Source organism: Rana temporaria, chromosome 4 (genome assembly GCF_905171775.1).
Source record: "Rana temporaria chromosome 4, aRanTem1.1, whole genome shotgun sequence".
Lineage (NCBI taxonomy): Eukaryota > Metazoa > Chordata > Amphibia > Anura > Ranidae > Rana > Rana temporaria.
Window position 1 is genome coordinate 40,639,371 of NC_053492.1, and position 24,000 is coordinate 40,663,370.

Sequence of the window (24,000 nt, forward strand, 5' to 3'; positions counted from 1 at the left end):
TTTATGATCAAAATGTAGATCAAGGAATAATAGGAGATGGATATGAAGCAGTCTAAAACCATTTATATCATATATTTTATAAATATATAAATCGGTTTAGAAAAGGGGAGAAACAAAAACATTACCCAAGCCTTTAATGAGAACAGTTCATTTAGGTTATATCATTTCCCAAATTACTATTGGGATCAATTCATTAAGGAGAATGCAGTAGTGAACAAATGTCAAGTGACATTTTGTGAAAAGAAAATATCAATAAAAATATAAAGGATCAGTCAAATAACAACTATATATATATCTAAGTCATAATACAATTTTAATTATTTTTTCTCTTTCTTTTTTTTTCCCTTCCTTTCCCCTTCCTTTTTTAAATCACATTTTTTTTAACATAAGGTGTAGTGTTATGTAATATAGAGCCCTTACGATGGATATAAAACCCTTTTCCCCCTATTTCTTATTCCCCCACCCCTTCCTTCTGTTTCACCTCATCTCTTTTATGTTTATGTTATCCTTTCCCTTATCTTTTAAAAATGTAACCAGTTATATAAGGGGAAAGCAACATGTGTAATGTGGAAAAATTGTAGTTTTTATATATTTTTTTCTTTTCCTTTTCTCAAACAATAGTAACATTTAAAGTGTTATCAAGAACAGGGGGCCAGATTCACAAAGGAGATACGACAGAGTATCTCAGATACTCTGTCGTATCTCTCAGAGTATATATGCGACTGATTCATAGAATCAGTTATGCATAGATATCCCTAAGATCCGACAGGTGTAATTGTTTTACACTGTCGGATCTTAGGATGCAGTATCGCGGCCGCTGCTGGGGGGAGTTCACGTCGTAAACCAGCGTCGGGTATGCAAATTAGGAGTTACGGCGATCCACGACGGATTTTTGCATTCGCTATGTAGCCGCTAGTCTAGTTTCTCGTCGCAAAGTTAGTCGTCGTTTTTGGTGCCTTAACTTTACACAGCAAACGTATTGCTGTATAAAGTATGGCCGTCGTTCCCGCGTCGAAATTTAAAAATGAACGTCGTTTGCGTAAGCCGTCCGGGAATACGGAATTACGCTACGTGCATCGCCGTTCGAAAAAATGACGTCACTGCGCGCAAAGCACTGCGCGAATTCCGAAACGGAGCATGCGCAGTAGGTCGCCGGCGTAGTTTTCATCGCAAGTGCTTTGTGAATCAGGCACTTGCGATGAAAACTTGCGGCGGTGTAACGTATCTACGATACATTATGCCGTCGCTAGTCTACGTGAATCTGGCCCAGGAGTTCTATAAATCCCCCTTTTTTTCCTTTTGAAAGATTATTATCTTAGTTAAGGTTAAGTTATTATGAGGAAAAAGAAAAGGGAAGGAATCAGTGAAATATAGAGTAAGATAAGTAAGGGGGGGGGGGGAATTTCCTTGAGAATAAAGAGAGTTACAAACCTGAAGTGACCATAAAGGGAATGAAGTAGTGAAAGCGATACATTCTTCAATAAATAATTGGTATGTAGTAAATGATAAGGAAATAACCATTTTAACCAATTGTGAATTCAAAGTCTATTAGGACAATTGCCACAATCAGTCTTTCAATAACAACCAATTAGTAGTCACGTCTAAATTTTCTTGAACGCGGAGAACCGGTTAAGCTTAAACCTTCATGGGGAACCCGGGAAGTAGTGAGGGATCGGTTTCCTGATAGAGAACGTCGTTGGCGATGAAGGGTTGCTTGTGTTTCCATAATTTCTTCAGTTGGTTGCTCCCGTTTACCGGCGTTGAAGCGAAATTCAGCGTACCAGTTAGGGACGTCAATTACGGGAATGCCCAATGTGTGGCAAAAAACCTGTAGATCCTCTGGGACCCATAGTAGTGCCGTACGACCCTGATTAGTAGCTAATAGACCAAAAGGGAATTTCCACCTGTATATTATTTCCCTGGTACGTAGTAAATCCAGTAGTGGTTTCAAATCCCTTCTGTACTGTAAAGTGACGTTGGATAAGTCTTGAAATATATGAATATCTGATCCTTCATGGGAAAGCTTAGTTTTGATCCTAGCCTTCTTGAGAATGTCTTCCTTTAATTGAAAGTCATTGAGACAACAAATCACATCTCTAGGGGGATCCGTGGCTTTTCCTTTAGGCCGGAGAGCGCAATGGATACATTCCATCTTTATTGCTGTTTGTGATGGTCGGCCTAGAAGGTTATTAAAAATGGCAGTCACAGTGACAGCAAGTTGATCGGTGTCAATTACCTCCTGTAATCCACGGACCCTAAAATTGTGGCGTCTGCTTCTGTTCTCAAGATGTTCTCAAGATCTTCCACTTGACAATGGAGGGTATGGGAATCTACCTTGCGGTTTACACGGCGGAGAACAGAGCTCTGTTGCGCAATAGTTTATTCTACGTCTTGCATCCTCTCATTGATGGCGGGTATGTCGATGCGCAGTTCTGCAATAGCAACCGACAGTGTTTCTTTCATGTCAGCTGCCACCGTGTGGAGATCATTGAGACTCGGTTGTTGCTGTTGTGCTTTCAACGATTGATCTCCCGGGTCTATATTAATTAGAATCGGTGGAGTTCCAGTCATCGGGGGGATTAAATCCTCTGAGGGATCTTGTTGTGAAGTCGTCATGTTGTGCTTCTGACTCTGGGTATTATGCGGTATTGTGCAAATCCCGGAGTTTGTTTGACCGCGGGGAGAATGGGAATGAGAGGTGGATGAATCCTGGGATGCCGTTCCCAAAATCTTGATAACGGAAAATTGTCAAAGTGCGCTCTGGGATATAGAAATGATCCGTAGCGGCGGGAGCTCAGCAATTAGGCTGCCATCGTCCAGCGAGGTAAGGCCATGCCCCCCTCTCCATTGTTTTTATGCATTTGTGTTCATGATGGAAGTCTCGCCATCTATAGGGATTTCATACACCATGCCAGTGGGGCTGAAGATACTGGTTCATATCTTCAGCCCAAGGTAAGATTTCCAAAGGAAATTAGCATCTCAATAAAGCTGGTCTTCAAAGGGAAGCATGAAGCTACTTAGTTGCATAGTTGGTGAGGTTAAAAAAAGACCATCAAGTCCAAGCTATGTGTGTGCTTTTATGTCAGTATTACATTGTATATCCCTGTATATTAAGGTTGTTTAGGTGCCTAGCTAATAGTTTTTTTTTTAACTATCTATGCTGCCTGCTGAAATAACTGATTGTGGAAGAGAATTCAACATTCTTACCGCTCTTACAGTAAGTGCTCTAGAATTTCCTGGTAGAGGGCTGTGCTGACTTTGGACTTGATAAAACACAGTGGACCAACGCAAGCAGATGACATGGCTCCCCAAATCTTCACTGACTGTGGAAACTTCACACTGGACCTCATGCAACTTGCATTCTGTGCCTCTCCACTTTTTCTCCAGACCCTGGGACCTTGATTTCCAAATGAAATACAAAATTTACTTTCACCCGAAAAGAGGACTGAGCAACAATTTAGTCCTTCTGCTCCTTAGTCCAGGTAAGACGCTTCTGATGTGATGAAGAAGGAATGTAACAGCTGTAGCCAATGTCCTGGATACGTCTGTGTGTGGTGGCTCTTTACGTTTCTTGTGAATCTCCCCCAAATTCTTGAATGGCCTTTGATTCACAAAATCACAGCTGCAGTTATCCTTGTTGCTTGTGCACATTTTTCTACCAAACTTTTTCCTTCCACTCAACATTCCATTAAAGCGGGGGTTCACCCTAAAAAAAAAAAAAGATTTATCTAGCATACAAACGAGCATACTAGCGTCAGCTACAGTATGCATTTTTTTTTGCGGTGTACTTACGGTTTAATCCGTAACTTTCGTTTCAGACTCCGGCCGGGAAATGGGCGTTCCTATGAAGAGGGGTACATGATTGACATCCAGCTATGGCGCGTCATGCCTTCCGAAAAAAGCCGAAATAGGACGCTGACATATACGGTGCCTGTGCAGTCAGCTCCTAGTCTGTGCGCAGGCGCCGTATAGCGCCGTGAAGTGCCGAGTCCTACTCTGGCTATTTTAAGAAAGTGTGACGCGCCATAGCCGGCCGTCAATCATGTTCCCCTCTTCATAGGAACGCCCATTCCCCGCGGGTGTCTGAAACGAAACTTACGGATTAAACCGTAAGTACAGCACAAAAAAAGGCATACTGTAGCTGATGCTTGTATGCTAGTTTGGATGGTAAAAAGTTGTGTTTTTGGGTGAACCTCCACTTTAATATGCTTGGATACAGTGCTCTCAACAGCCAGCTTTTTTAGCAATGACCTTTTGTGACTTACCCTCCTTGTGAAGGGTGTCAATGACTGTTTTCTGGACAACTGTCAGCAAGCTTCCCCATGATTGTGTAACCTACTGAACCAGACTGAGAGACTTTTTAACCACTTTCTTACTGGGCACTTAAACACCCCTCCTGCCCAGACCAATTTCCAGCTTTCAGCGCTGATGCACTTTGAATGACAGTTGCGCTGTCATACTACACTGTACCCAAATGAAATTTTGATAATTTTTCCCCCACAAATATAGCTTTCTTTTGATGGTATTTGATCACCTCTGCAGTTTTTATTTTTTGTTAAAAAAAGACAGATTTAAAAAAAATATATAGTTTTTTATATTTTGTTATAAAATTTAGCAAACAGGTAATTTTTCTCCTTCATTGATGTACGCTGATGAGGCTGCACTCGTGGGCACTGATAGGCGGCACTGATGGGTGGCACTGAAGGGCATTGATAGGTGGCACTGATAAGTGGCACCAATAGGTGGCATTGATAGGTGGCACTGATAGCTGGCGGTGATGGGCACTGATGGGTGGCAGTGATGGGCACTGGTAGGTTACACTGATAGGCAGCATTGCTGGGTGGCACTGATTGGAATCACTTGTGGGCATTGATAGGTGGCACTGTGGGCATTGATAGGTGGCTCTGTGGGCACTGGCAGGGAACAATGGCAGGTGGCACCGGCAGGTGGTTTTCATGGGCACTGATGAGGCTGATGTGCCTCCTTCCTCCTTGGGACCGATGTCCCTTGTGCACAAGCCGGTGATCGGCTTTTTTTTCTCCTCACGCTGTTAGCGTGAGGAGAAAAAAACGATTACCGATCCTTAGTTTACATCAGGTGATCAGCTGTCATTGGCTGACAGCTGATCACGTGGTAAGGGGTCGGGACCGGTCCCTTACATGGTCTCAGTGACCCGGTGATCACAGCGCGCACCCTGCAGGGGGCACGCATTGCGTGTGAAAAGGTGAGGATGTCTATTGACGTCCTCCCGGTAATTGGAGTCCGCGCTGTAGACTTCAATCGTCTATAGCGCGGATTTTGAGTTAATTAGCTGATTAGAGTGTGACACCATGAATCTACAATATTGAACTTTTTCACAATTTTCTAATTTTCTGAGATACTGAATTTTGGGTTTCGACTAGTTGTAAGCCATAATCATCAAAATAAAAAAAAAAATAAAATAAAAAAAAAAAGGTTGAAATATATCACTTTGTGTGTAACGAATCTTTATAATACGAGTTTCGCTTTTTGAATTGAATTACTGAAATAAATTTACTTTGTGATGATATTCAATTTTTTGGAGATGTGCCTGTATGTGTTCTACATTCTGTGGAACTGTTATTTAATAATTAATGCATTCATGTGGAATCTAATAGATATGCAAGCAAGCTAAGAAGGAAAAAGGTAATAGCCGCTCCAGGTGGGAACCCAGACGAATATCCTCGGTTGCAGACAACTCAGGTGCAGGCAATGCACTTAGCAAAGCAGGAACAAAGATTGTCTCTGGACAGCCGCACTCTGAACAAATTGTAGCCTTTTATCAAAAGTCACTACAAGTCACAGCAAAATAAAACCTGACTGATGACGCGTTTCGCACTGAAATTAGTGCTTAGTCATAGCTTCAGTGCGAAACGCGTCCGCAGTAAGGTTTTATTTTGCTGTGACTTGTAGTGCTGTCCTTTTAATAAAAGGCTACAATTTGTTCAGAGTGCGGCTGTCCAGAGACAATCTTTGTTCCTGCTAAGCTAAGAAGGAAATTGAAATAAAACAGGGCCAGTAAGATTATTCATATGATTATTATATTAAAAGTTTGAAATACCTGGTCACATTAAGGTGATGTACATTGATGCAGAATATATCTTCTGGTCTGGATCTCCCATAGAGCCAAAGTATGTAATAAAGGTGAAAAAATGAGAAGTATTTTTATTCAGTTGATATAATGACTCAATTGTTCAGTTAAACGTCTAAAAAGGAACAACTCACTGCTAAGAGGTCCAGATATAAAGGTATTTTGATAAAAGCCAGGGGTACAATCCCAAAAAGTATCATACGTGTTTTGGAGGTCCAAAAGCACCCCTTTTCTTAAAGGGTCACTAAAGGATTTTTTTTTTAGCTAAATAGCTTCCTTTACCTTACTGTAGTCCTGGTTTCATGTCCTCATTGTTCGTTTTTGCTTTGATGTTGCTATAATTCCTCTCTGTTCTGGACACTTCCTGGTTGTCTGTTTCCTGATCACCACAGTACTGGGAGATTTCTCACTGTGGTGACTAATCAAGGAAGTGTGATTACTGTGTGTCAGCACCAATCCAGTTTCGTTTTACAAAGCATCACTGCCCTCTATTGGCTCTTTGTCTCTGTACATCAGAGAACCAGGAAACAACAGCAAAAACTAAACTAAACTACAGGTACATTATATGATTGTTTTGTATCTAATTTTAATCATTTTTAAAAGGAATCAGTTGACTATTATGTCTCTTTACCCTATAAACCGTCATTTCAGCAAAAAAAAATTAATTCCTTTAGTGACCCTTTAAGGGCTTCATTGACAACAATGTAAATAAACTAGAAGTGAGCTGGGCCTTTAATGGTAACATTTTTAAGAGTGTGATAACCAGCACAGGCCTCGTTAGCAGCTCATTTGGCTACTTTTTAGATTGTCCCCATGACTTTTATCAGAATAAAGTTGTATCTGCACCTCTCATTAAAGGTATGGCGCTTCCAAATCTTATTTTTGTTACATTACATCATAAGCCAGGGAGACAGTGGAGATCCTCGGGGGTGTAGAAGATCTGCCTGTCCAGGAACCAGATCATTTACATCAACATCAATACTTTAAAGTGGTTGTAAAGCATGGGTGCTCAACCTGTGGCCCTCCAGCTGTTACGGAACTACAAGTCCCATGACGCATAGCAAAGCTGAACAGTTACGATCCCAAAGGCTGAGGCATGATGGGACTTTTAGTTCCGTAACAGCTGGAGGGCCACAGGTTGAGCACCCTTGTTGTAAAGGTTTATTTTTTTTTTTTTTTAAATAACAAACGTGTCATACTTACCTCCACTACGCAGTTTTGCACAGAGTGGCCCCAATCCTCCTGTTCTGGAGTCCCACGACGGCTGTCTCGGCTCTTCCCCACAGTACCTAACCCCCTCTGGGAAGCTCTCTCCATAGGCGCTGACTGTATGACTCGGCCCTGCCCCCCAGCGGCCACGTCATTGGATTTGATTGACAGCAGCGAGAGCCAATGGCTGCGCTGCTATCAATTTATCCAATCAACGCAGAGACTCCGTGGAGAAGAGGACACTGGGGACGCGCAGAGCAGGCGAACAGGCTCAGGTAAGTAAAACAGGGGGGCTGGGCGGTCCATGACAGCAAGGTGTTTTTTCACTTTAAAGTGGATGTAAACCCACTCTCATCCTTACTAAACTACTGCCATAGTGCTGATCTATAAGGATATAGATGCCTCCTGCATGTATCCTTACCTGTCAAATTTCTCCCCTCTGTTATAAGAACTGAAAAACTGCAGATTCTGTGGGTGGGTCTGTTGTCTGTAGCTCTGTGGGTGGAGTCGTGATGTCAGTAGACTCCCTGCCCTCCTCTACACTCCCCTTGTCAACATGTTTTTTCAGGTAATAGGCTTGGCACCTTAGTTCCAGTGAAAGTATCTCTTAGGGCATCAGCATACCAAAACATTTTCAGACAATTTAATGCTCTCAACTTGTGAGGGGTGGCCCCTTCCTGTTCCAACGTGACTGTACAGCAGTGCACAAAGCAAGGTCCATAAAAACATGGATGAGTGAGTTTGGGGTGGAGGAACTTGACTGGTCTGCACAGAGTCCTGACCTCAACCCGATAGAACACCTTTGGGATGAATTAGAGTGAAGACTGCAAATCCAACATTAGTGCCTGACCTCACAAATGCGTTTCTGAAAGAATGGTCAAACCTTCCCATAGACACACTCCTAAACCTTGTGGACAGCCTTCCCAGAAGAGTTGAAGATGTTATAGCTGCAAAGGGTGGGCCAACTCAATATTGAACCCTACGGATTAAGACTGGGATGCCATTAAAGTTTACGGGCCAGATCCACGTAGATCGGCATAATTTTAAGCAGGCGTAGCGTATCGTAGTTACGCTACACCGCCGCTACTTTGAGAGGCAAGTGCTGTATTCACAAAGCACTTGCGTCTAAAGTTACGGCGGCGTAGTGTAAATGTGTCGGAGTAAGGGCGCGGAATTCAAATGACAAAGATGTGGGCGTGTTTTATGTTAATTCAACTTGACCCCACGTAAATGAAGTTTTTTTTGAACAGCGCATGCGCCGTCCATGGGGGTATCCCAGTGCGCATACTCGAAATCACGTTGCAAATAGTCAATGCTTTTGTCGTGAACGTAATTTACGCAAAGCCCTATTCGCGAACGTTTTACCCAAACGACGGAAAATTTGACGCTGTCCCGACAACCATACTTAACATTGCGTATGCCTCATAGACCCAGGGGTAACGTTACGCCGAAAAAAGCCTTACGTAAACGACGTAAAAAAATTCGCCGGCCGGACGTACATTCTGAGAATCAGCGTATCTAGCTAATTTGCATATTCTACGCGGAAATCAACGGAAGCGCCACCTAGCGGCCAGCGTAAATATGCACCTAAGATCCGATGGCGTACTAAGACGTACGTCAGTCGGATCTAGCCCCTATTCAGGCGTATCTTGTTTTGTGGATACAAAACAAAGATACGACGGGGCATCCTAGAAGTTACGCGGCGTATCAATAGATACGCCGACGTAACTTCTTTGTGGATCTGGCCCTTTATGCGTAAAGGTAGGTGTCCCAATACTTTTGACAATATAGTTTATACCAGTGATATGCAATTAGCGGACCTCCAGCTGTTGCAAAACTACAAGTCCCATCATGCCTCTGGGGGTCATGCTTGTGGCTTGCTATGCCCCCATCTATAGCTGGCCATAACAGTAAGTAGCATTGGAAGGCTAAAGCAGATAACAACAAAAACCTGGGGAATGCCCAGGGAAAAACCAAGCCTACTTACCGACCAGCTTGCAGAAAACCAATTAACCTGTCTACAGTATGCGTTAAAAACAGGGAAAAACCAAGCCTACTTACCGACCAGCTTGCAGAAAACCAACGCATACTGTAGACAGGTTAATTGGTTTTCTGCAAGCTGGTCGGTAAGTAGGCTTGGTTTTTCCCTGGGCATTCCCCAGGTTTTTGTTGTTATCTGCTTTAGCCTTCCAATGCTACTTACTGTTATGGCCAGCTATAGATGGGGGCAGTGGACATGTTTATGCTTCACCTGTGGTGTTTATATTGGTCCATTAGTGCACCAACACCTTTGCAGCCATTGTGCTATATGCTGGGTGCTTGGTGTGCTCTTGTACCTTTAAAGGAGGGGTGGCTTCCCTTCAGTTCACCTGCCCCTGTCTATCCATTAAAATGCATGTGCCTCCACTGTGGGGACGCTCATTGTTTAGTGTTAGGACCACAGATATTACAGGGTGCCTTGGCGCGGCTCTGTGGCTCACGCATGCGTTTGCAAATGCGTGCGGACTGAACCCCTGTTTTTAATGCATACTGTAGACAGGTTAATTGGTTTTCTGCAAGCTGGTCGGTAAGTAGGCTTGGTTTTTCCCTGGGCATTCCCCAGGTTTTTGTTGTTATGTTGTGGCTTGCTATGCCTCATGGGTCTTGTAGTTCTGCAACAGCTGGAGGTCCGCTAATTGCATATCCCTGGTTTATACTAACATATCTAGTAAATCAGCCTCTCTGTAAAATTAGCAAATATAAGGTTAGAGAAAAAAAGCAAACAGAATTACCGTATCCTTTGGAAATTACATGGAATATGGGGATGTAAGGTCTCTCAGAAAACTCTTCAGCATGGTTGATGAGAGCATCCTTCACCGTCTCATAGCCACACAGAACAACCACCTTTTGTGTCCCTATTTGTACGCTGAACACTGACCCGTATTTCTTAGCCAGCTGCAAAGGATACAAAAAAGTCAAATATAGTTTAGCTTCTAACTAGAGATACAATAAGTGGATAAGTGGATAGATCAGCGATTTTCCAATCTGTCATTTGCCAAATCAGAATTTGCCAAGCTACCATGATGTAATTATTAACCTAGTTGACAATGTTCTGTGACTTTCAAGGACATCCCCATTATTTTTTAATTTTTGCAAACAAGAAATTTAATTCAAAATTACACTACACAAGAAGTAATTATATAATGTATTCTATATCATCAAGTCAATTACTTTAAAATAAATAAATAGGGGGAAATCATACACAATGAATGTAACATCTGCCATAAAAATGGTCCATGATTACAGGTGAAACTCGAAAAATTTGAATATATTGTGCAAAAGTTCATTTATTTCACTAATGCAACTTAACCACTTAAGCCCCAGACCAATATGCTGCCTAAAGACCCAAGGGGTTTTTACAGTTCGGAACTGTGTCGCTTTAACAGACAATTGCGCGGTCGTGCGACGTGGCTCCCAAACAAAATTGGTGTCCTTTTTTCCCCACAAATAGAGCTTTCTTTTGGTGGTATTTGATCACCTCTGCGGTTTTTAAACAAAAATAGAGCGACAATTTTGAAAAAAATGCAATATTTTTTACTTTTTGCTATAATAAATATCCCCCAAAAACATATATAAAAAAAACATTTCCTCAGTTTAGGCCGATACGTATTCTTCTACCTATTTTTGGTAAAAAAAATTGCAATAATCGTTTATCGGTTGGTTTGCGCAAAATGTATAGCGTTTACAAAATAGGGGTTAGTTTTATTGCATTTTTATTTTTTTTATTTTTTTTTACTACTAATGGCGGCGATCAGCGATTTTTTCCGTGACTGCGACATTATGGCGGACACTTCAGGCAATTTTGACACATTTTTGGGACCATTGTCATTTTCACAGCAAAAAATGCATTTAAATTGCATTCTTTATTGTGAAAATTACAGTTGCAGTTTGGGAGTTAAACACAGGGGGCGCCGTAACATTTAGGGTTCACTTTGTGTGTGTTTACAACTGTAGGGGGTGTGGCTGTAGGACTGACATCATCGATCGAGTCTCCCTAATAAAAGGGATCACTCGATCGATGCGCCGCCACAGTGAAGCACGGGGAAGCCGTGTTTACATACGGCTCTCCCCGTTCTTCAGCTCCGGGGCGGCTATAAACGAATAGCCGCACCGTCGTCCCGGATCGCTCCCTGAGGCTTACCGACCGCCGCATGTACCGGGGGGGGTCCCGATCGGACCCTCGACCCACGTCAAGCAGAGGACGTACAGGTACGTGCATGTGCCTGTCCGTGCCATTCTGCCGACGTATATTTACACGAGGCGGTCCTTAAGTGGTTAAAAGGTGAAACTAATGTATGAGATAGACTCATTACATGCAAAGCAAGATAGTTCAAGCCGTGATTTGTCATCATTGTGATGATTATGGCTTACAGCTCATAAAAACCCCAAATCCACAATCTCAGAAAATTAGAATATTGCATGCAATCAATAAAACAAGGATTGTACATATGTACTCAGTACTTGGTTTGGGCCCCTTTTGCAGCAATTACTGCCTCAATGTGGCGTGGCATGGAAGCGATCAGCCTGTGGCACTGCTGAGGTGTTATGGAAGACTAGGATGCTTCAATAGTGGCCTTCAGCTCTTCTGCATTGTTCGGTCTTATGTCTCTCATCTTTCTCTTGGCAATGCCCCATAGATTCTCTATGGGGTTCAGGTCAGGCGAGTTTGCTGGCCAATCAAGCACAGTAATCCCACGGTCATTGAACCAGGTTTTGGTGCTTTTGGCAGTGTGGGCAGGTGCCAAGTCCTGCTGGAAAATGAAGTCAGCATCCCCATAGAGCTCGTCTACGGAAGGAAGCATAAGGTGCTCCAAAATCTCCTGGTAGACGGCTGCGCTAACCCTGGACTTAATGAAGCACAGTGGACCAACACCAGCAGATGACATGGCTCCCCAAATCAACACCGACTGTGGAAACTTCACACTGGACTTCAAGCATCTTGCAGTGTGTGCCTCTCCATTCTTCCTCCATACTCCGGCTCCTTGGTGTCCAAATGAGATGCAAAATTGGCTCTCATCAGAAAAGAGGACTTTGGACCACTGAGCAACAGACCAGGTGTGTTTTTTTAGCCCAGGTAAGATGCTTCTGCTGTTGTTTGTTGTTCAGGAGGCTTGACAAGAAGAATACCACATTTCAAGCCCATGTCCAGGATCTGTCTGTGTATAGTGGCTCTTGATGCACTGACTCCAGCCTCAGTCCACTCCTTGTGAAAGTCCCCAACACTTTTGAATGGCCTTTTCCTGACAATTCTCTCCAGGCTGCGGTCATCATTGCTGCTTGTGCACCTTTTCCCTCCCACATAACTTTCTATTAATGTGCTTTGATACAGCACTTTGGGAACACCCCACTTCTTTTACAATTACCTTCTGAGGCTTTCAATGGAGGATGTCAATGATGGTTTTCTGCACAATTGTCAGGTCAGCAGTCTTTCCCATGGTTGTGATTCCTTCTGAACCAGACTGAGAGACCATTTAAAGGCTCAGGAACCCTATGCAGGTGTTATGGCTTAATTAGCTGATTAGAGTGGGACACTTTGAGCCTAGAATATTGCACCTTTTCACAATATTCTTATTTTCTGAGATTGTGGATTTGGGGTTTTCATGAGGTGTTAGCCATAATCATCACAATTATGACAAATCACGGCTTGAACTATCTTGCTTTGCATGTAATGAGTCTATATCATATATTAGTTACACCTTTTAAGTTTCATTAGTGAAATAAATGAACTTTTGCACAATATTAAAATTTTTCGAGTTTCACCTGTACATGCAGTTTAACTGCTTGCCGACCGTATACAGTACATATACGGCGGAAAGGTGGCTCTCCTGGGCAGGATCACCTGCTTATTACGTGATCCACGTACCGGACTAGGCGGTGTGCTCTGGCTGTGCTTCGATTGGCTGCAGCACAAACCAATCAGCGGGTGCCGGTAGATGATTGGTCCCTGGCACCCGACGATCGGCTCAGGAGATTCTTGAAGACAGTCCTGTGCAGGTAAACCAAACGCAGGGCTATCTTCTGACAGCAGCAATGTGCTTTTTTTTTTTTTCCTGCTAAGTAAAAAACAGCACATTGCTTAGAAAAAACAGCATACACAGTAAAACTGCACTGTGGCCACGCGCAATCGTGTGCACAAAAGCCAGAACGGGGATTTGTGTGTGTAAAAACCAAAACACTGTTATGTCAGGGGAGAAGAGACATATTGTTTATTTCTACTAAGAAGGAACAACGATATGTCTGTTCCCCAGTCAGTACACTCCCCTCAAAGTTAGAACACATCTAGGGAACAAACATTAAACCCCTTGATCGCCCCCTAGTGTTAACCCCCTTTACTACCAGCGACATTTTACACAGTAATTAGTGCATATTTAGTGTACTGATCACTGTACAAAATGTCAATGGTCCCAAAAATGTGTCAAAAGTGTCCGATCTGTCCGCCGCAATGTCGCAATTCCGCTAAAAATCACAGATCACTGCCATTACTAGTAAAAAAATTAAAAATAAAATGCCAAAAAAAGCCATAAGTCTTTCACATAGTATGTAAATGCTATAACTTTTGTGAAAACCAATAAATACACGCTTATTGCGATTTTATTTACCAAAAATATGTAGAAGAATACATATTGGCCTAAACTGATGAAGAAATTGGTTTTTGTTTTTTAAATGGGGGGATAATTTAGTATAACAAAAAGTAAAAAATATAGTTTTTTTCAAAATTGTCGGTATTTTTTGTTTATAGCGCAAACAATAAAAGCCGCAGAGGTGAACAAATACCTTTCGGAGGTCAAGTGGTTAAAGTGTAATTTAAGGAAAAAATACATTTTCTCAGTACATAGAGTATAGAGGGATTAGAACACTTTTTGTCCCATTTACCTAAGGCTGCATTCGCACCTGAAAAAATACCTGAAAAACACCCAACAATCAAAATCCCTGTTCACATCTGAGCGTTTTGTCATCTGAAACAAAACGCCTGAAAAACTTGGGCAGATTACAGGCGTTAACTTTGAAAATGAAATTAAAAGAAAATCCCCAAATTTTGGGTTGACACTAGTTCTGATGACCCAAGTGATAACCCAGGATTTTGGGTATGGCACCAGAAGGGGGGGAGGGGAGGGATATCTCACCTATGGGACACAGATGGCAAAAAAATAAAAGAAAACAGGGCTATAATACTCACTTACTCTATCCTAAATAACAAAATAAGGTTATGCAATTAGTTACACTTTAACCACTTAAGGACCGGACCAATATGCTGCTAAATGACCAAAGGGGTTTTTACAATTCGGCACTGCGTCGCTTTAACAGACAATTGCGCGTTCGTGCGACATGGCTCCCAAAAAAAATTGGCGTCCTTTTTTCCCCACAAATAGAGCTTTATTTTGGTGGTATTTGATTACCTCTGCGGTTTTTATTTTTTGCGCTATAAACAAAAAAATGCAATATTTTGTACTTTTTGCTATAATAAATATCCCCCAAAAACATATATAACATTTTTTTTTCTCAGTTTAGGCCGATACGTGTTCTTCTACCTATTTTTGGTAAAAAAATCGCAATAAGCATTTATCGATTGGTTTGCGCAAAATTTATAGCGTTTACAAAAAAGGGGATAGTTTTATTTTTTTTATTTTTTTTACTACTAATGGCGGCGATCAGTGATTTTTTTTTCATGACTGCGACATTATGGCGGACACTTCGGACAATTTTGACACATTTTTGGGACCATTGTCATTTTCACAGCAAAAAATGCATTTAAATTGCATTGTTTATTGTGAAAATTACAGTTGCAGTTTGGGAGTTAACCACAGGGGGCGCTGTAGGAGTTAGGGTTCACCTAGTGTGTGTTTACAACTGTAGGGGGGTGTGGCTGTAGGTCTGACATCATCGATTGAGTCTCCCTATAAAAGGGATCACTCGATCGATGCAGCCGCCACAGTGAAGCATGGGGAAGCCGTGTTTACATACGGCTCTCCCCGATCTTCAGCTCCGGGGAGCGATCGCGAGGGGGCGGCTTCGTCGCGGATCGCTCCTGAAGCCACGGGAACCGCCGCATGTACGGGGGGGGGGTCCCGATCGGACCCCCGACCCACGTCTAGGCAGGGACGTACAGGTACGCCAATGTGCATGTCCGTGCCATTCTGCCAAAGTAAATGTCCATGCGGCGGTCCGGAAGTGGTTAAAGGCTCAATAGCAAGGTTCTACTGGATAATTTAAGAATATTTGAAGCTTATAGAACACCAAATACTGAGTTTAACCCCTTGGCGCCTCCCATCCCTTTAAGGGGTTTAGGATGCCGGGAGGCAGGGCGGGGTTTATGATCATGTGACCACTGTGATCAGCTGTCATAGCGGTGACATGATCAGAATGCTACTGATCACAAGTAATGATTGTGACTGAGATTTTTGTTAGTCGCCAGTAACTGTGCCGAGAGCGCTCAGGGCCGGCGCTCTCGGCACAGCCGTGTTTACGTTTGGTACGCAAATATGCGGCCTCTCTGCATCAAGGCCCACCCGCCGAGAGGCCACATATTTGCATACTGTTGGACAGGAGTTAAGGAATATGGGTGCCTTTTTGTCAAATTGGTGGCATTTACCGGCAATTGCACCATCCTAATTGGTGCGACTCTGCATCTGCGGCGCTGCACTGGTTTCAAAAAGTAGCTTCTGTACTACTTTTTGAGATTTACATTACATTGACATCTGTGCAGAAACTTGTACAGATGTCTCTGTAATCGTGGCCAAAATCGGGACTGCCAAGCGCAAGTGAAATCAGCTTCTGCAGCCCAGTGTGAACCTGGGCTTAGTGCTATGTAAATGCACTGATTACTGTATAAATGTCACTGGCAGGGAAGGGGTTAACACTAGGGGCAATCAAGGGGTTAACTGTGTTCCCTCACTGTGTTTTAACTGAAGGGGGATGGGACTCACTAGGGGAGATGACAGATCGCTGTCCATACTTAGAATGAACACACGACCAGTCTCTTCTTCCTAAAGAGAACCGGGATCTGTGTGTTTACACACACAGATCCCCGTTCTTGCTCTGTCACGAGCGATTGTGGGAGCATGGCTGTAATCCCGTCCGCCGGGCACTAACATCAGCAACGGGGTTGCGCGCCCCCTAGTGGCCAAAAGGCTAAGCGACATCAGGTAACGTCACTTTGCCCAGCTGTGCCATTCTGCCGCAGAAAAACTGCGGCAGATGGTTGGCAAGTATTAAAGAGTAGGGTTGCCGTTGCCTTGACAACCAATGATTAATTCATCTATCAGTGGGGTTCCCCTATTGACAGCTGAAGTGTAAACAATGTCCTGGCAATTGGAGCTGTCCCCCCCCCCCAAAAAAAAAAAAAGCAGCCAGGTAATCTTTCTCAACAACATTGCTCAGCCGAAAAATATAAATAAAAGGAAACATTGTTTCTTTTTATCTATCTTTCTGTTTTTTGATTAAATCGTTCTGTTTAACCTCTTATTAACCCTTAATTTACTCCAATCAGCCTTATCTCCTTAGTAACTCCTTATTCTCCTTCTCAATGTAATTATTTTTTTCCTGATGCTTTTTTTTTTTCTATTTTATAAACTATTAATAATTATTAAAAAAAAATCTTTTGTTTGCTTTGTTTGTTAATATTTTTACACCTTTGACATATATTTACACTTTCACATTGAAAAAGGCGCAAAAAAATCATTTAATTTATAAATAACTTTTCAATGATTTGTACCATTGCTGACAGCTGAAGTGTAAACAAAACATTTGCAATAGGTATCGGTAATTGGTATCAGCGATTACTAAAAAAAAAAAAAAAAAGTATCTGTACTCGTACTCATTGTAAAAAAAATGGTATCGGTGAATCCCTAATTATTATTATTAATATCATCATCAGTTATTAAACAGATGCATCATACCTCTAAGAAGGTCTTGTATGGTCTTTTCAGATCCAGAATATGCATGTTTCCAATGATGGGTAAAGGTTTTGGGCCAGGTGGAAAATTTGGGTATACATTCTGTTTGGAGCCTTGAGTAATCTTCACCAGAAAAAGACAGAGCAGAACTAGCAGAAGAATGGTAACTGGGTCAGTGAAAAACATGACTCCAGAATTCCTATAAAGAAATGGAAATGTTGTATGTTTTAAAGAATAGTTCAGTTATAAAATGAAGGTCGTTAGTTAATTTTTCCATTCATTTAATGTATTTTCAAATGCATATTCTAATAACATTACTGTATTAATTACCCACTAGTCTGTACTGGGTGGGGTTGACTTACTAAAGCCTATTCACTAAGCAAACTGAACATTTACAGTCTCTGTACTTTTAGTAAATCTACCCCATAATCTGTAATTAGTTCGGTTGGTGGTATATATACACACACACACACACACATACATATACACACAATATGATATAAGTATGTAGATTACAACAAGTTGAGCCTAATGGACCAACACATTTCGCATAGGTCCAGTGCTTCTTCAGGATCCACAAGCTTTCATTATCAAAAATATGGGTACAATATCCAAAATTGTAATACAAATAATATTCATACTAAGTCTATCAACTTGGTTAATTATATATTTGACAACAGCTGCACTCAGTGTATTGCACTTATCAATACAAAAACACATTTAAAACACATAATATCATCCTACGCTCTGGCGGGCGTGCTGACGTCACGTCCTTGTATGTTTCATCGTAGAAGGCGTTGTCACTGGGGCAATGGGCATATGACGATATTATGTACTGACTGCCTGTTTTACCAGACTTGTGAGCATATGCCTATTTTAATAAAGTACATTATTTTATGGATGTTGGGCAATGAGTTTTTCTCCCTCTCTTTACACGCACCATGCTCTGTATGGTTGGTCTGCCGATGGATTTGGAGATCCTGTCTAAGAGATTAATCACCACTTGCGCCTTTCTAAGGGATGTTTCATTCCATACCAAATGAGGGGTGTTCTGAAGCGAGGTCAGACCCTGTAATAAAGTCTTCAAGTTTGGTAAGATTCCATTTATTATACTGGTGAGGGGCACAGTTGGGTGAACACCTGGAGTGCCAATATAATTGGTAGTTCATGTGTGGAGCACCATTCCAACATTATTATTGTAGTTGGGACTTTATGTGTTAATACAATATTTTTGGATTTGGCACAGTGTTTCTTGCATGATAGCATGCACTTTATGAATTTTTGCTTTTTAATTATTTATATATTCAATATCAACTTGATTTGTTTTTCGTGGTATATATTTATATATGTGATGAATGTTTTTTATGAAATTTCCCTATGAATTTTCCAAGCACTTTATGCACAATATTTAAAAACACCCTATATAAATTAAGCAGCCCGTATGGTGAGATATTATCCAAATTATGTATAGCAGTAAAGTGTAGATATCTTAATCAGAAAGACTCTGGCCCGGATTCACATACAACGGCGCATAGTTATGCCGGTGCAGCGTATCGAATATACGATACGCCGAAGTAGCGCAAAGCGGCGAGCACAGTATTCACAAAGCAAATGCTCCCAACGTTGCGCCGGCGTAACATAAATTCGTAGGCGTAAGCCGGCCTAATTTAAAGTAGGTGGAAGTGGGCGTGATCCATTTAAATGAAGCGTGACCTCATGCAAATGATGGGCCGAACGAACGGTGCATGCGCCGTCCCGTAGACGCAACCCAGTGCGCATGCTCAGAATCACGTCGGAAATACTCCCTAAGATACGTCGAATCACTGCCTACGACGTGAATGTAACCTACGCCGAGCCCTATTCACGTACTACTTCGTAAACGACGTAAGATACGACGGCTGTTCCCTGGTCCATACCTTTGCATGAGTTGCGCCTCATAGATGGGGAATAACTATACGCCGGACGTAAGCCTTACGTAAACCGCATATCTAAATACGCCGGGCACAAGTACGTTTGTGAATCGGCGTATCTCACTCATTTGCATATTCGAATCGTAAATAAATGGGAGCGCCCCTTGCGGCCAGCGTAAATATGCGCCTACGATACAACGGCGTAGGAAGGTTACGTCGGTCGTAGGAAGCCTATTTTCAGGCATATCTAGTTCTGTGGGCATGGCGCACAGATACGATGGCGCACATTTGCACTTACGCGGCGTATCTCGAGATACGCCGGCGTAAGTGCTTTGTGAATCCGGGCCTAAGTGTGTAAGCAGGAAGGGAGCCTGTGTTCACATGTTGTCCATTACAGGGTACTCCATACAATCAAAAAAGAAAGACAAGATCCATAGGAAAAATCATACCACCAGACGCAAAGTGCCCATCCACACTCAAACATGGACGAGAAGCCACAGCACAATGAATCCACTCATACTTTGAATACCATTGCATTCACATTGACCAGCGACCAAATTTCTACTGGTGTATGGTCAGCTTAAGAGTTGTACAGATAAAAGAATACTATGTGTGCAGATGAGAGAGTGATAAAAGCAAAACAATTCTAACCTCCACAGAACAGAACAGGATAGCAGCACACTTCCCTTGGTGTGTATGAATAGTGGGACACGAGAGTGGATCCTGCCTCCCTCCTCCAACAAGATTGTCCTGCTTGCAAAATTCAAAGTAATTGGAAAGAGCAGAGAACACAGCCCACGCTCCTCCCAGAATGTGAAGATAACACCAATCCAGGTTTATAGGTTGGAGAAATGCTGTTGACACAGACCTCAAAGGGAGAATTCCACCTTTAGTTTACTATGGGTCAAATGAGATCCAACGTATAATAATGAGACCGTTATAAAGGCTTACACTAAATAAGTTGCTTGTAAAACTATCCTTTGCAACTGATAATGTTGGTCCATAAGACAAGATTATATAAAGAAGTTTCAGTGACTGTCCAGGAGTGGAGGAAATGTGGTCTACAGCAGTGGTCATCAACCCTGTCCTCGGGGCCCACTAACAGACCAGGTTTTATGTATCATCTTGGGAGATGCAGACTAAAATATTGCAATCACTGAGCAGAAACGGATATCACCTGTGATGTATTTCAGTTTTCCTTAACCCATTTCAATTCAGCACACAACGGATTAACACCTCCTCTGGAGCCCCACATGACCCCCTCTATCTAGCTAAATATAAAGACAGCCCCTCCCCCAACTAGGTTTTTTTTTTGTTTGGTCAGCTCCAGGCCGCAAAGTCATTTGTTTGCTGCATCTCTCCCTGCCGAACCTACCCTCCTGCCCCAAAGCACTCACCCCCCCATGTTGAGGGCATGTGGCCTGGTACGGTTCAGGGGGGGGGGCACTCGCTCGTCCCCACCTCCTTTCCTGAATGGCCGGGCTGCATGCTCGGGTTAAGGATCTGGTGTGGATCTTGGGGGGACCCCCACGCCGTTTATTCGGTGTAGGGGTTCCCCTTTAAATCCATACCAGACCCAAGGGCTTGGTATGCTCTTGGAGGGGGACCCCATGCTGATTTTTTTTATTCTATTTTAGGGCATGTGGCAAGGGGTGTGTCATATGCCTGCATACTTTTGCTGATAGGTGTCCCTCATTCCCATCTCAAAGTTGGGAGGTATGGTTACCAGGATTATTAGATTGGCATGCAGGAAGTATGCTTTTCTGCTCTGTATGCAGGAAGTATGCTTTTCTGCAACAATTGCAAGCCTATTTGACTAGAGGGGTGGCAGCCTTTGTGGAAGTCATGCCAGGATTGCTTGGAAGATATAGGTAAGGGCTAGCTTGAAGGTCTTGGGGCCTTAATTCAACCTTACAAGCTAAATATGCGACCAGCAAGTTTCGGACAAGAGAGATCAATTCTTTCTAGCAGCTTTTCTTTGATTGTTAGTGTCTCTTTTTGTTTGTTCTCTGTAGCTCCAAATCAGCTTTGGTATATCCCAGTGTGTGCTGACATGAGGTGGGCCAGGAAAGGGAACATAGATATCTAATACTTACTGTAATTAGAGAGTGTAAGAGAGCTGGTTCTCTTTTTTTTCAGGCAGTTTTCCTGTCAAGAAAACCGGTCATGTGTACGAGGCATCAGAGTCATAAACCACTACTCTCTAAATTCTGTCTTTTAGCCAGTTATCCATCCATTTACAAACTGATATTTCCAAGCCTGTAGATTTTACCTTACACATTAGCCATTGATAGTCCCTGATTGTCGAGGCTCTCATGCAACCTTGCTGAATCGAGACGGGGATCAAGTACGTTTTGGGGGGGGGCTGCTGCACACGGAGGGCATTTTTTATTTAATGCGTAAAGATAAAAATCCTTCTCCCTTTAGAACGACTTTACCACAACGAGGGAGAAAGAGAAGGCAATTGGGAAAGGAAAGGGTGAGTTAGTGCAGCCTTTTAGTTAGACAAACTTACATAATATATCAAAGGTCAATTGAAGAATTTATCAAAACATGATGATAAGCAATAAAAAAAAAGCAGGCCGTTTGAGGTTGCACACTCCCCCTTCAGGCTGAAGCCCTATTTAACTCTTGCGTAGACTTTTCGGTTATATTGCTTGATGAAAGGAAATTATATTTTTCAGTTGGTTTCTCATATTTTTCATAGACCTTTTTCAGCTTTCTAAGTTCACTGTTCAGTTGCTCATACAGGTTTCAGCTTTAATAAATATTCTCACCCAATACTTTGACAAGGAGCACAAGGGTGGATGGCAATTACAACCTACATTGATATCCAATCCCATATGTACTTTAGACTTTTTATACTTCTATGTTTAAAAGAGGAAAACAAATGGAACTGTGGTGAGTGGACTTTTCCCAGAATAAATCATACCCAAAGTGCTTCCCTTCCTGTCATGTAGAGATGGGTCGAACAGCCCCCTGTTCGGTTCACAGCAGAACTCCCGAATCCCGATCAAAGGAAAAGCTCAGCCCGGAACCACAAACCCCATTGAAGTCTATGGGAGCTGAACATGAGAAATAAAAAGTCACCATTTTGAAGGATTATATGCAAGTAATTGGCCATAAAAAGGGGTATGGGGGGCCAAGGACTGCCCTGGGGGACATGTATCACTGCAAATTAAAGAAAGAAAAACTATCATTTTTAAAGCAGCAGCGATTTTAATGATGCTTAAAGTGAAACAATAAAAATGAAAAATTCCTTTAAATATAGTACCTGGGGGTCCCCTTAGTCTGCCTGTAAACTGCTGCATTTGTAGCAGGTATAGAACATGCTGCAGAAAAGTTGAAAAATGTATTTGTGGTTGCAATTACTGGCACTTAGCTATTTAAAAAGAAAAAAAAGCAGTGTGGGATACCCCCCCCCCCCCCCAATCCATTCCAGGCTTTTCAGGTCTACTATGGATTTTAAGGGGAACCCCATGCCAAAATTGTAAAAAAACGGCATGGGATCCCCCCAAAATTTATACTAGACCCTTATTCCAGCATGCATCCCGGCAGGCCAGGAAAAGCAGAGGGCGAGCGAGCACCCCCCTCCTGAACCATACCAGGCTGCATGCCCTCAACATGGGGAAATGGGTGCAGAGCCCCCCGATCCAAAGCACCTTGTCCGCATTTTGATGAGGACAAGGGCCTCTTCCACACAACCCTGGGCTATGGGTTAATTAAAAAGACTTTGGGCCAGATTCACATAGAGAGATTGTATCTCTGATTTACTTTGGTCGTATCTATGCGACTGATTCATAGAATCAGTTACGCATAGATATGCCTAAGATCCGACAGGTGTAACTGTGTTACACCGTCGGATCTTAGGCTACAATTCCAGGCCGGCCGCTAGGTGGCGTTTCGGTTTATTTATGCGACAATTATGCAAATGAGGAGATACGCCAATTCCGAAACGAATGACCGCCCGGCGCTTTTTTTTTATGTTGTTTGCGTTCGGCTTTTTCCGGCGTATAGTTACCCCTGCTTCTATGAGGCGCAGCCAATGCTAAGTATGAATTTAGAAACTTCGCGTCGTTTGCGTACGTCGATTCACAAAAGCGCTGGACGCAAGTTACGCTCACGCCGAAACCAATGACGTCCTAGCGACGTCATTGGGAGCAATGCACGCCGGGAAAATTTGCGGACGGCGCATGCGCAGTTAAATCGGCGCGGGGCGCGCCTGATTTAAATACTACACTCCCCCTAGCCGCGGAATTTGAATTCTGCCGGGGGATTTAAGATACGCCGCCGCAAGTTTTGAGGTAAGTGCTTTGTGAATTAGCATTTGCTTTAAAAAATTGCGGCGGCGGATCTTAAATCACATAGGTTACGCAGATCTAAAGATCCGCTAACCTATGTGAATCCGGCCCTATGTGTGTAAGCAGGACGGGAGCCTATGTTCACATGTTGTCCATTACAGGGTACTCCATACAATCAAAAAAGAAAGACAAGATCCATAGGAGAAATCATACCACCAGATGGAAAGCGCCCATCCACACTAAAACGTAGACCAGAAACCACAGCACAATGCATCCACTGATCACTAGGAACAGACAATCACTCTGTACTTCCCTGTCAAAACAGGGATCTGTTTGTTTACATTGACAGATCCAGGTTCTGGCTCTCTGTGCAGCGAATGCGGGTGGCCGGAACACATCGCGGCCGCCAGGAATGTGCATCGGCTCTCCCACTGTGCAGTGGGCACGTGCCTCCGGCGGCGCGTGCGCACTTGCTATAGCTCTTAAAAGAGCCAACATACGCCTACGGCGATTAGTGGGAATGAGCCAGCCTGCCGCTG

At 42.8% G+C, this 24,000-nt stretch overlaps 1 protein-coding gene across 4 annotated transcripts in view; it reads right to left on the reverse strand.

The window, feature by feature from the left end:
• LOC120936162 (cytochrome P450 2K6-like) overlaps positions 1 to 24,000 on the reverse strand; it is an 81,179-nt gene that overhangs the window by 51,570 nt on the left and 5,609 nt on the right. For 3 of the 4 annotated variants that reach the window (XM_040348310.1, XM_040348312.1, XM_040348313.1), the window contains exons 2-3: positions 17,254 to 17,449; positions 10,090 to 10,252 (exon numbers count right to left, since the gene is read on the reverse strand). In XM_040348310.1, coding sequence (XP_040204244.1) covers positions 10,090 to 10,252; positions 17,254 to 17,436 — 346 coding nt within the window. In that variant the 5' untranslated portion in view covers positions 17,437 to 17,449. Of the gene's footprint in view, positions 1 to 10,089; positions 10,253 to 17,253; positions 17,450 to 19,811; positions 20,035 to 24,000 lie in introns of those variants that run through there. The other variant, XM_040348311.1, reaches the window with a different exon arrangement.